At 40.4% G+C, this 12,493-nt stretch overlaps 1 protein-coding gene across 1 annotated transcript in view; it reads left to right on the forward strand.

The window, feature by feature from the left end:
- The window catches only part of EXOC2 (exocyst complex component 2), a gene marked incomplete at its 3' end in the record, with an annotated part of 147,817 nt that overhangs the window by 54,668 nt on the left and 80,656 nt on the right, over window positions 1–12,493 (forward strand). Inside the window, exons 8-12 of the mRNA XM_015425843.1 lie at window positions 2,138–2,218; window positions 6,769–6,914; window positions 7,012–7,093; window positions 7,983–8,085; window positions 11,632–11,750. Coding sequence (XP_015281329.1) covers window positions 2,138–2,218; window positions 6,769–6,914; window positions 7,012–7,093; window positions 7,983–8,085; window positions 11,632–11,750 — 531 coding nt within the window. The remainder of the gene's footprint in view (window positions 1–2,137; window positions 2,219–6,768; window positions 6,915–7,011; window positions 7,094–7,982; window positions 8,086–11,631; window positions 11,751–12,493) is intronic.

Consider the following 12,493-nt stretch of genomic DNA (forward strand, 5'->3'; position numbering starts at 1 on the left):
CCAAAAAACATATTGGTAGAACAGCCCTTGATTTTCCATTTTAGAAACAATTTTTTGGGGGGGAGATGTTAAAAATTCTGGATATAGGGTTGCCAACTCTGGTTTGGGACATTCTTGGAGGAGAAACCTGGGGAGGGGAATGAACTCGGCGGAGTATAATGCCATAGAGTCCACCCTCCAAAGAAGGCATTTCCTACAGGGGAACTGCTCTTGGTGGTGTGAAGACCAGTTATAATTCCAGCAGACCATGAGGCCCCACCTGATGAATGTCACTAGGAGGAATGACTGTAGTGTTTGCCAAATGGATTAAAATTACATAGGAATTTCAACACTACCCACTCTGATAAAGTTTGTATGTGAAACGAGACGCGATATGCATGGTCTGTTGTGGCATTGATGCGTTTGAATTGCTCCAGGTAAATTGGACATTGGAAAAGAACTCACAAGTCTGTGGAAGAATTTTTAGCACAATATATCACTCTTGTTTTGCTCCCTTTCAACCCACCTTGGACTCAGCAACCCCACGTGGCTAGTGCCTTTTAATTCGAGTTTATTGAGCACAAAAATGATTGACGGTGTGCTGCCTTAGAAAAAGCACGAAAAGGTTTTAATTCCTTATCCTCACCTGAACAACAAATTGAAAGGACAGTTCTACCAAACAAGGCTTCCTACCAATGCTCCCTCTAAGCTGTGGAGTCTTGTGAGCAAAAATTCCGCTTTGTGAGCTACTGGCATTAAAGTTGTGAGCGAGCAGTTTGGCTGTTGCATCAATGAGTTTGCTCTGGAGCCATCCCTTCCTGAGTAAAGAAAAAAATATGTGAGCTGGAGGCTAAGAAACTGTGAGCTAGCTCACACTAACTCAGCTTAGAGGGAACGCAGCTTCCTACCCCCTTGGTATAAAGGGAAGTGACGAATAAACAGGGGTATGCTGCAAAGTGACAGTAGCCCCCACTGGTGGACCTCCTGATGGCACCTGGTATTTTTGGCCACTGTGTAACAGATAGGGTTGCCAAACGTCTTTTGGCCGGGAGCGGGGGGCTCCCGGCCAGCGTCTGTGTCGTGCGCGCGCATCACCCGGAAGTGATGTTGCATGCTGGGGGTGGGGCCCCGCCATTTGAGGGGAAAACAAAGAGTTTCCCCCTCAAATGGCGTAGCCCCGCCCCCAGCATGCGACGTCACTTCCGGGTGACGTGCACGTGGGGGTGGGGTTTCCCCTGGGCCCGATTTTCATCCAGTCGAAAATCAGGCCATCAAAGCGGGGGATTCCCCGCCCCCCGGCCCGATTTGGGAACCCTAGTGACAGAGTGTTGGACTAGATGGGCCTTTGGCTTGATCCAACATTTGCGTCTCTTATGTTCTTATGTTAACAAGCCAATCTGACTGGCCCCTGCAGTGAAAGCAGACAGCTCAGACTTGGCCAGCCTTGCTACTGATGGGTGTTGGCTTACACTTTGCCTCTTCCTCCTCCTCCAAAGTGGCATTGGTGCAGGGGAAGGCAGTTGGTGGGCTGACACGGATTATCATTGCCACCGAAGGACTAAGTGACTCCTGAGGGGCTAGTTGAGCTGTCGCTTGAGCTCTGGCCTCCAACAGTCCTCGAGGGCAGTGCCCCCCCCCCAGGAACTTTTCCCAGAAGTGAGTCCCACCCCCGTAAGTGAAGGCCTTTCCTATCCTGTATGGCAGAGATTTCAGTGAGAGTTCTCCTACTGCCATTCCCAAACTGTTCACTTTGCCAGAACTCGTAATAACTAAACTAGAAGTAATCCAGCTACTGGGTTGGGTTATAATTAGAGATATGGATGCCCTGGACTGATCCGTAGTCCTGAGTCCCACCTGCAGCATTATACTATATGAAATGAACAGCTATATATAAGATATAACTTCTATGTTAGATGACCAAGTGGGAAAATATGGCCCATGGGTTCGCCACTTTGACTGCCAAAGAACACAGTGTAAGCTAGCGGCATAGTGGAATTTAGAAGCCTAGAGTATCTGGCTCCTATCATCATGCTTGTTTTACTAGATTACTCATTCTTCTGTAGCAAATGTGCATGGCTTAGATCTAACAAGAATGTAGTCAGCCTTAGAGTTTCACCCATTAAAATAGGCAGCATTTAACAAGATGTTTTTATTCCAGCAATCCATCAAAAGCTGGAAGCAGACGGGACAGAGAAAGTGGAAGGATCCATGACGCAAAAGCTAGAGAATGTTCTGAACAGTAAGTGTTATATACCCAGTATCCACTATTTTTAGAGTTTAGGGTTTTATATCAAGTTCAAGCCTATTCTTGGAATATGAAGTCTGGTAGAAACCAGCTTTCTCTTGATATTTACATTCCCAAATCAAAGATACGTGGGCTTTACCAGTTGAACTTAAGTGATGTTTTTGCAGTACATCTCAGTTGCTGAGAACATGAAGAAGGAAACGAATTTCTGATGCTCAGCAGTTCTTTAAGATGGATATTTAAAACTGAGAGATGCATATAGAAAGTAAATAGGGTGACATGGTTTAAAATATATTTCAAGAGGTTTTGTACCTTTTCGTAGAATCATAGAATGTTGGAGTTGGAAGGGACCTTGCAGGTCATCTAGTCTTCAGGAGCATAGCCGAAAGATAGCCCTACAACATACCTGAATGATGGTCATCCAGCCTCCGTATTATGCGGCACTTCTCATATCAATACATTTTATACCTTTTCTTAGCATTTTATGTGACATTTCACAGAAAGAAGCACTTTAGATCTCATCCAAGATGCTATTTCAAGTATATGATGTTGCAACTATGCATAGTTGAAGTATTATTCCAATAGTATAAGATATTAAGCATTTACAGTACAGTCTTGTGCAATTACCATCTTGTTGTAAAACATTTGTCCGCTTTTCAGTTTATAGTATGTCAGAAAAGTTCTTCAGCCACTCCCAAGTTACAGGTATTTTAAGTGACTTTCAGTTTTTAACTAGTAAAATTTGGGCCAGCTTCTTGTAAACTTTCCAAGAATGTTGTGTGCCTGAGTTTGTCTTAATTAACAAATGTAAAAGGGCCTCTTGCTCTGTCAAAATTCATCCCGTCATTAAATTAATACAATTCAGAATTTTCCTCTTAAAAAAAAAATATGGATGATCCCACCCACCATAAATGAAAAAAAATAAGAACACTTTTCCAGAACGGCATTTCCTGAATAAAAACCTTGTATAGATCTTATCCCAAATGTGTAAAATACCTTCTATGTGGAACTAATGGAGTTTTTATATTTATTTATACAAAAAGATTATTACATTTTAAAAGACTTACACATTTTTAGGGATAACCTGTGCCCATTTTCCCCGGTGTTATTCCAGGAGAATGTATTATCTAAAACTAGTGATTTCAATTGGCTTAGATTGGAATAACTCTGCATAGAGTTGCAGTGTAACCCATATGCTTAAGACAATGGCTTTTAGACTGCCCATTTTCTAGCAGCCCCTTTTATATTTTTAGCATTGCAAAACGTTGTATCTGAAAATACAGAAAGTGTGGTGAAGCCCTTGGCATCTTTCAGTGAAAAATTGCTCTCGGTGATCAAATGCTCATTCCTATTTAAATTCAGTTGTTCCAAATGGCAACACTTTCCTGTGGTTCTAGTCACATTAAATACTGGCTTGGATCTTCATGTTCTGGTTTGTTCATTCCCTTTTACATAGTATTTTTTTTTAAATATACCCTATAATTAAAAAGATATGGAGATGTCTAGAGGAAACATTAACATATGAAGGCATACTCCTTCATGATGGTAAATTACAGTGTCTATTGCAGTTCCTTCAGTGTAACATAATGAGGCCAGCAAGATTTTGGGGGGTATAAGCTTCCAAGACTCGAAGTTCCCTTCGTTAGCTTTGACTTTCAAAAGCTTATACCTCAAACATCTTGTCGATGTGCTGCTGTTCTACTCGAAACCAACATGGCTCCCCTCTGAAACTATACTTAATAATCAATTTCCTGTGAAGAGATTCTGTATAATTGATTTAAGGATCAGTATGGGAAAAAAATCCAAGTACGTGGATCATCAGATAAAAGCCGCATTAAATTCTCCGAATTTTGCAGAAGTCTTTTCTTTTGTTTCGTTGTGTTTTTTTTTAAAAAAAAAACTTCTAGGGAAGCAGTGTTTGCCTTAGAGTTATATCAATAAGCACAAAACTGCATCTAGATAACAGCCTTCATGTCTGAGACTCTGAACATGTATAAAATGAGAAAAGTGACATGGAGGTATTTTGTTCTTTGGTCAAGATGGTGTGTGTGTGTGTGTGTAAAGTGAAAATGAACAGCATAGGTTTTAAATAAGTCTTGGCACTGCTGTAAAAAGTATAAGCTTAATATATATCAGATTCCTTTTGTCCTGGCTATGCAGAATTCACGACTTGCACCTTATGTTGCTGACCTGTTGGAACTCTTTTTGTTCTTGCTACCAGCAAAGCTAATTTTTGCAAGACTCTCAGTCACAACGTGTAATGTCAACATGTCAAATCATCTGGGAAAGAACCTAATTTTTTTAACCAATCCGCTTGCTTGGTGTGATCAGTGTAGCACTTTTAGAGGTTCAAGCAGATGCCCAACCATGGACCCTAAGTGCTGCTATATGTAATTTCCAGCTATTCTTTTCTGCAAGACTTTGCAAATTACTTAAGTGCACATGAGACACCCAGTCTGATTTGAGAAAAAATGGCTTTCAATTACAGCCATTGTGATACAATCCTGATTGCTGAAAGAACTCTTTTAATCCACTATGTACAATCATTAAATTTTGTTAGATTTGTTAAATGTTGTTAAATTTTGTTAAACATTTTTATTAGTGAAAGGTCCGTTGACCATGTAACAAACTTTATTGTTACTTTTATGGGCTCACGAAACTTGGTGACAAAATTCAATTTACTTCAGTAGTGCAATATAAGACCAAAATTGTTTTTATTTAAACAAGTTCAACCAACTGTTAATGTTAGCTTTTAATGTAAGAAGTTACCCTTAAAATGCTCTCTTTTTTTCCTAGTCATATTTGCTCTAATCTGACCTAGTATCCCATTAATTGTTACAGAAGATTTTCAAAAAAGTTTCTGAACAGTTTGTATTCTTTTTAGCAGTGGGAAGAAAACTTGTTTTGAATGCATTAATTACCTTAATGTATTTTATTAAATAAAACTTTAAAAATTACTAAAATGTGATTAAATCTATTAGAATTAGCTATAAATGTGTGTTTTATATAATCTGGATTGTGGGTTCGGATGAATAATGGTGTGCAGCTTCTACATCTGATCAGTTATATTTTAAAAGCACTGGCTCAGCGGAAAATAATTATGCTTTCACTTAGTATTTTAGTATAGGCATATTATTTTATTTACAACTACTCATATTTTTAACTTTCTCTTTTAACCAGAAAACATAATTCAGTAATTCGTAATTTTATTTTAGTATTACAGAAGTATACAGCTATAATAACACTGTCCTACAAACTGCTAGACATCAGGTAGAGAGAAAGAGTGAGCGTGAGAGAAAGTGTATGTGTGTGATTAACTAACAACCTTAAAGTGTAGTAGAAACCATTCTCCTGACAAAATAAAGTATCTTGCATCAGGGGCTCAAAATTTCAGCAATGTCCAAAACATTATTTAGATATAACAATTATTTTACAAAGGCTACTTTTAACATGAGCAGGCCACCCACAGTGTTGACAAGAGAAAATGGCATGCAAGCCACCCAGCGAGACTGATGTAATTTTTTTTCATCTTTGCTTAAATTATAGTCACTAGACCAGATAATGTAGAAACTTTTTACAGCCGGCTATGGAAAGGGGAGAAAACATTCCTCTTTTTTCCCTGGTAGATTAAAAATAAGTGAAAAGGTTTGGGGGGTGGGGGGAGAATCTAAAATATTTGACATGTATACATCTTTAGTGTGAGGGGAAAGCGTTCTTTGCTAATATGGAGTCTGCTTTAGTTTGAAGCATTTCTGCATTGTGATATGGAAATGAAACGCTGTTTTCACTGTAACAGTTGAAAGTTTCAATATGTCCTCATCATGTAAATAGTTTAATACAGGAATTCTCCTTTGCTTAGAGCTGCCCTTATGTTTCTGATCCTGGGTCTACTGAAATCAGTCCGTATTGCTCACAAACATGAAAATAGGCTCAGATCCAGGAAAAGAAGTCAGAGCCAGTGCTCTGTTTCAGTAAATTATTTTGTAATTTTGATAACTTCTCCAAGTTGAATCAATTCATAACAATACCCTTCTTCTTCTTTTTTTGGAACATTTTTTTCTGGAAAGCCAAACAACTTTGTATTATTCCTCCCCCCCCCCGCCCCCGCAATTGAATAAAGTGTAACTTATACCGCTGTTCTATCAATGGTATTTAAATGCATTGTTTGTTTCACTTTATGCAGTCATAATGAAAGGAATATATTAGGGACGATCAGGTTACCTACAGGGCAGAGATAGAACTGTAAAATTCATCTCTGTCGCCAAAGCAAACTCCAAAGGCACCACAATGAAATGAAAAGTATTTGGTCTAGGAGCCTGAAGTTGCTTTTGATTGTGCTGAGGCTTCTGCTGCTTGGAAAGGCTAAGCAATGAATGCTTGTAATTTTTTTTTTTTTTACATTTTAAATTTGAGACAAACATTTGTGTTTGTATCCGTGCAACTGTAATCATTGGAAGAAGCATGACAAATCCACTGAGTAAACTCGGTGCAGGGTACGCTGCTCTGTCCAATTTATTTACATGCTTATCCCCTCTTGAAAACAGGAGCAAGTAATACAGCAGACACACTATTCCAGGAAGTGTTAGGTCGCAAAGACAAAGCCGACTCAACAAGAAATGCCCTCAACGTTCTCCAGCGCTTCAAATTTCTTTTCAATCTCCCACTGAATATTGAAAGAAATATTCAAAAGGTATTTGATCACTTACAATACAGGATAAGTGATTATCTTGCACCTCAGTTTGTAATATTTGTCTTATCCTAATTATTATTTTTTTGTATTTCTGAAGGGTGATTATGATGTTGTCATTAATGACTATGAAAAAGCGAAGTCATTGTTCGGGAAGACTGAAGTTCAGGTGTTTAAAAAATGTGAGTTTTGGATTTTGTTAAAGTCAGTTGTGATTTTAATGGGAAACATTATTAATGCAGAGCAATTAATTAGGACATATACGGGGTTCAACTTCTGTTTATACACAATCTTCTGCAGCGTTTGGAACAATTAGTCTGGCGAGGTTTCTCTCTTGTAAATATATAATGGGTTAGGTCCAAAGATTTACTTCCTAAGTAAGAAGGAGTCATCATTTAACAGAAGAGAATTCTTGGATCCAACCCATTATTTCGTCGTGCATATAACAGGAGTTGAAGTAAGCTTTATGAGACATAAAACAGGTTAGAGACATCTTTTTTTTTTAAAAAAAAGGTTTTTTAAGAGTTGCAGCGTGAAGTTTCAAAAATGATTCAATGCTTATCTTTTCAGGTTAAAATTAAAAAGTAAATTATTTATGTACGAAATATTCTGTTCTGAACAGGGAGTGGTTTTTGTGTAATTCTCTAAGAATAAATGGGTATGTGTTGCATATATTTATACATCAATTACATTAACATTATATAGTAATTATATATTAATTGTAATTTAAAATTTTCATAGACCTCTAAATAAGCTGTGTCTATAGCACTGGTACGGAATTTAAATTTAATTCGTGATTACTCCATTGTTAAAAGTTCTGACTCATAACAGAATTCTAGTTGCCATGCTCTTTCCAACAAAAGTTAGACAGGAGGAACAGAGACCTAATAAAATAGCCCAAATATATAATGGAAGGGGAAAAGCAATAGCAAGGTGATATTGGTATAAAACTTGTAATTTGGGCTAAAGTAAACTATGTTAAAATCTAGCTCACTATTTGACTATTACATTAAATTCATGACATTTGACATGCAGAAGAGAAAATGTTATCTTATAACTTTAAAACCATAGATTATGCAGAAGTTGAAACTCGAGTCGAAGCGTTGAGGAAGCTACTTCTGGATAAACTGCTTGAAACACCATCAACTTTACATGACCAAAAACGCTATATAAGGTGATCTTCTTTCATTTATATTATATTATCAGGTTTTTTATGTGTAGACCGGAACATTTTCTTGGTTTTTACTATTCTAACATTTTGAACATTGCTTCCTATTTAAATAATGGCAACTTATCTGTGTCATCTTTTGCAGTTTCACTGTCTGATGTGAAAAGCGTAGGCTGTTCTTCGTGTAATATCTTAAATGCTTAATAATGTCTTTCTTCTGATTCTGCTGCCTTGCAGTGGTCCGATGACAACGCTTATCTGAAAACACAGTGCAGATTCGAGATTGCAACCTATGGTGTTTCAATATACCATGTGTTCCTTTAATGGCAGGCACCTTGCCTCGTTTATTAAATGTAAAGACATGTACAGTATAAGTCTTAAACCATTTCCATCTGAAAAGGAGCATTAAAGACAGCTTTGAAATTAACAGTACAGGCCCTAATTAAAATCAGTATCGAAAAGCTTTGTGACCTTTGCATTGCTTTTCTGTACAATAGGCAGTTCGTTTCTCCCTTTCTCTTGGACTATACATGCAGAGGTGCTTTGAGAATGGTCAGGTGCTTAAGTAGTTAATCAAAATTGCTCCTTCAGCACAGAGTACCTGAATGCTGGTATGCTACATAGTGCATTGTAAATGGACAGTGTTTTCACTGGGAGCTAAATATTTTAGCACCTGTTTTTTGTCCACCTGACCCCATTAAGTAAGGTACATCTACCTGTGATAAGAAAACACTGGAGACGGCTTTTAAAGCTAGTTCCAAAAGCTAATGCCAATTTCTTTTAAATGTTCCCTAGAGGGGGCAGTATGTGAATACAGATACTAGTACAAACTGTAATTCCTTAATGGTTACCTGATAGTGATAGAAGGAGATATGAAGTGCAGTAAACTCCTCTCCAGGTAACCTAATAAACCAAATCCTTAAGGTGCAAAGTACCTAATAATCCATTTTAGAGCAAGAGCCTTAGCAGTGTTTTGGTCACGATCAGACCTTCCTCTGGCTAAAAAAGTCTTTTTCTTATTATAGAGAAGCATGTTCTCCTTCATCACTTCTTATGACATAGTGTGGAGCCCAAAGTGTGCAGTCCTTCTTGCTTCATTTTAGGGAGGGATGCACAATTTCACCCTCCTTATATTTTAGGCGTCTGTATAGCATAGGGTTGCCAGGTCCCCCCTGACCACTGGGGGGGGGGATGGGGGGTACAGTTGCCAGCTCTTGGTTGGGGAACTCCTAGAGATTTGGGGGTGGAGCCTGGGGAGGACAGTGGGATACAATGTCATAGAGTCCACCCTGCAAAGAATCCACTTTCTCCAGGGGAAGTGATCTCTGTCCTCTGGAGATGAGGTGTAATTCCGGGGGATCCCCTGGTCTCACCTGGAGGCTGGCATCCCTCTCCCATGTTACATCTTGGCGTGTGCTTGCTGCTTCACCAGAAGAACCGAGGATCCTTGGCCTAGGTTAGCCTCCAAACCAGGGTCTTCTGGGCACCTTCTCTCCCTGACCTAAACCTATGAGGACGGATACGGAATAAATGTTCAGACAGTCTTTATCAGACAGAGTACTTAAAGGAAATGGAGCTGCTCTGAGGATATAAAGAATTTTTCAGTCTCTCCCACCCCACTCAAGAGGTGAAGGGGAAAATGAAGAGCCAACACCTTTGAGTACCATGGAAGGATGCCGGGTGGCAAAGCAGACCCCGGGAGAAGTTCTGCTATCTTAAAAAGATATTTTTACAGTATCTCTTCTCTGTCTGTCCCCTGCAACATGGAGATTTTTAAAGGAACTGGATAAATTGAAAGGATAAAAACCTTGACTACTGGCCAGCATTAAAGAAATGTGCGCTGGCTTAACTATATCCCTTTATTTATATAATGCCAAACTCCTCAACAGGCGTATGCTGAGTGGAGACTTAATGAGGCTTAAAACGATTCCGCTTACTTTGATATTTTTATCAGGATGATATAAGCTCTTTTTCTAAAAAGGAAAACATTCTGCTCATTGGTAGTAGGGGTTCCTAATTAGTGTACAGTTGGGTATCTTGCCCATATGGTCTGCTGCCGCCACGGAATATGCCATAGTAGTAGAAAAGCAAACCTTCACTGCAAACATGGCTGTGAAAAATGTGCCTGTATTATGTTACGGCGTGGTTCACGCATAACAAACCGTAGTTTGTCAAAATGGGAGGAATGTGATAACATATCAAAGTGAGCTGAATCATTTTAAACTCTCTGTCAGTAAATGAAACGGGGGGGGGGGAAGAAAGGAAAAAAAATCTATCTCTAAGATCTAAGTTATTCTTCATGAATAACAGCACACTTTGGGGGCAGTGAAGACGTCCCATACCTCTTGCCACTGAAGCTATTGTTTTGTATGTGACTAGGCTGCTTTTTTGCAGTGGCTCAGAACGTTTGCATTCTAAACAAACCCGACTGTCCAGTTTCCCTGAGATAATTCTGTTCGGGAACAGGACCGCAGTAACTGAGTAGCCTGCAACAGACAAAAAGCCATCGTTTATGGCTAGTTAAGAATTTGCTGTCATGATAATGCTTTAATGGTTGTCCAACACACAAGGTTTCAAATAAGACACTTTCAGAATTCTGGTGGTCCTCCTTTTTTATGGGGTTTTTTGAAAAAATACAGACATGACATGTGTAGAGAAGAGAAGAGATTGGATTTATACCCCTCCCTTCACTACCCGAAGGAGTCTTAGAGCGGCTTACAAACTCCTTTCCCTTCCCCTCCCCACAACAGACACCCTGTGAGGTAAAAGAAGGAGAAGAGTTTGGATTTATACCCCGCCCTTCACTACCCGAAGGAGTCTCAGAGCGGCTTACAAACTCCTTTCCCTTCCCCTCCCCACAACAGACACCCTGTGAGGTAAAAGAAGGAGAAGAGTTTGGATTTATACCCCGCCCTTCACTACCCGAAGGAGTCTCAGAGCGGCTTACAAACTCCTTTCCCTTCCCCTCCCCACAACAGACACCCTGTGAGGTAAAAGAAGGAGAAGAGTTTGGATTTATACCCCGCCCTTCACTACCCGAAGGAGTCTCAGAGCGGCTTACAAACTCCTTTCCCTTCCCCTCCCCACAACAGACACCCTGTGAGGTAAAAGAAGGAGAAGAGTTTGGATTTATACCCCGCCCTTCACTACCCGAAGGAGTCTCAGAGCGGCTTACAAACTCCTTTCCCTTCCCCTCCCCACAACAGACACCCTGTGAGGTAAAAGAAGGAGAAGAGTTTGGATTTATACCCCGCCCTTCACTACCCGAAGGAGTCTCAGAGCGGCTTACAAACTCCTTTCCCTTCTCCTCCCCACAACAGTCACCCTGTGAGGTAGGTGGGGCTGAGAGAGCTCTGACAGAAACGGCTCTTTTTCAAGAACAGCTCTTATCAGAACTATGGCTTGCCCAAGGTCATCCAGCCAGGTGCAAGTGGAGGAGTGGGGAAACAAACCCGGTTCTCCCAGATTAGCATCCGCGCACTTAACCACTATACCAATCTGGCTCTCAGGATGTTTCCCATCTGAATCCTCATCTGTTTAAACCTTTTGCAGATATCTTTCTGATCTCCATGCAGAAGGGGACCCGGCCTGGCAGTGTATTGGTGCCCAGCATAAATGGATCCTGCAGCTTATGCACAACTGCAAAGAGAGCTATGTGAAAGAACAGAAAGGTAAATTTGAGTTGGGACCTAAAGAGTACAACGTGGCTGTTCTTTCTTCTCTGTTTTTGTTTTTTGTGTGGGGAGGGGGGCGGGAGCAGCCTCTGAGCCAAGCCACCTGCAACAGTCAGAATTTATTATCTGATTCCCCCAACATGTAAAATATAACCTCAAAAAACAACCGGTAATGGGGAGGAAGATATGGATAGGGGCCGCAGCACAGAAGAAGAGGAGGAGGAGGAGGAGATTGGATTTATACCCCGCCCTTCACTCGGAGTCTCAGAGCGTCTTACAAACTCCTTTCCCTCCCTCTCCCCCTCCCCTGTGAGGTAGGCGGGGCTGAGAGAGCTCTTGACAGGAACTGCCCTTTTTCAAGGACAGCTCTTGTCAGAACTATGGCTTGCCCAAGGTCATCCAACAGCTGCAAGTGGAGGAGTGGGGAATCCAACCCAGATTAGAGTCCGCGCACTAAACCACGACACCAAACTGATGTCATCCCCCCCGCCCCCGGTGCCATTTCTTCATTCAAAAATGGGCTCCCCAAGCTACTTCTAGGCCCAACAGGGGGGAAAGGAGAAGTACCTTATATATTGTGCCTATAAGCGGTGGAAGACGGATACAATGCAGCTATCTATTTTTCTCACTACTGATGGTGAAAGCTGCCTTGGGGAGGGTAGTTTAGATTAGAGAAATACTAGAATGAATAGAGGGGGTAGCAGTATGACAATGATAATTACAATAGAATTACTGCAAAC

This window comes from Gekko japonicus, unplaced genomic scaffold, assembly GCF_001447785.1.
Source record: "Gekko japonicus isolate JY-2015 unplaced genomic scaffold, Gekko_japonicus_V1.1 scaffold2301, whole genome shotgun sequence".
NCBI lineage: Eukaryota > Metazoa > Chordata > Lepidosauria > Squamata > Gekkonidae > Gekko > Gekko japonicus.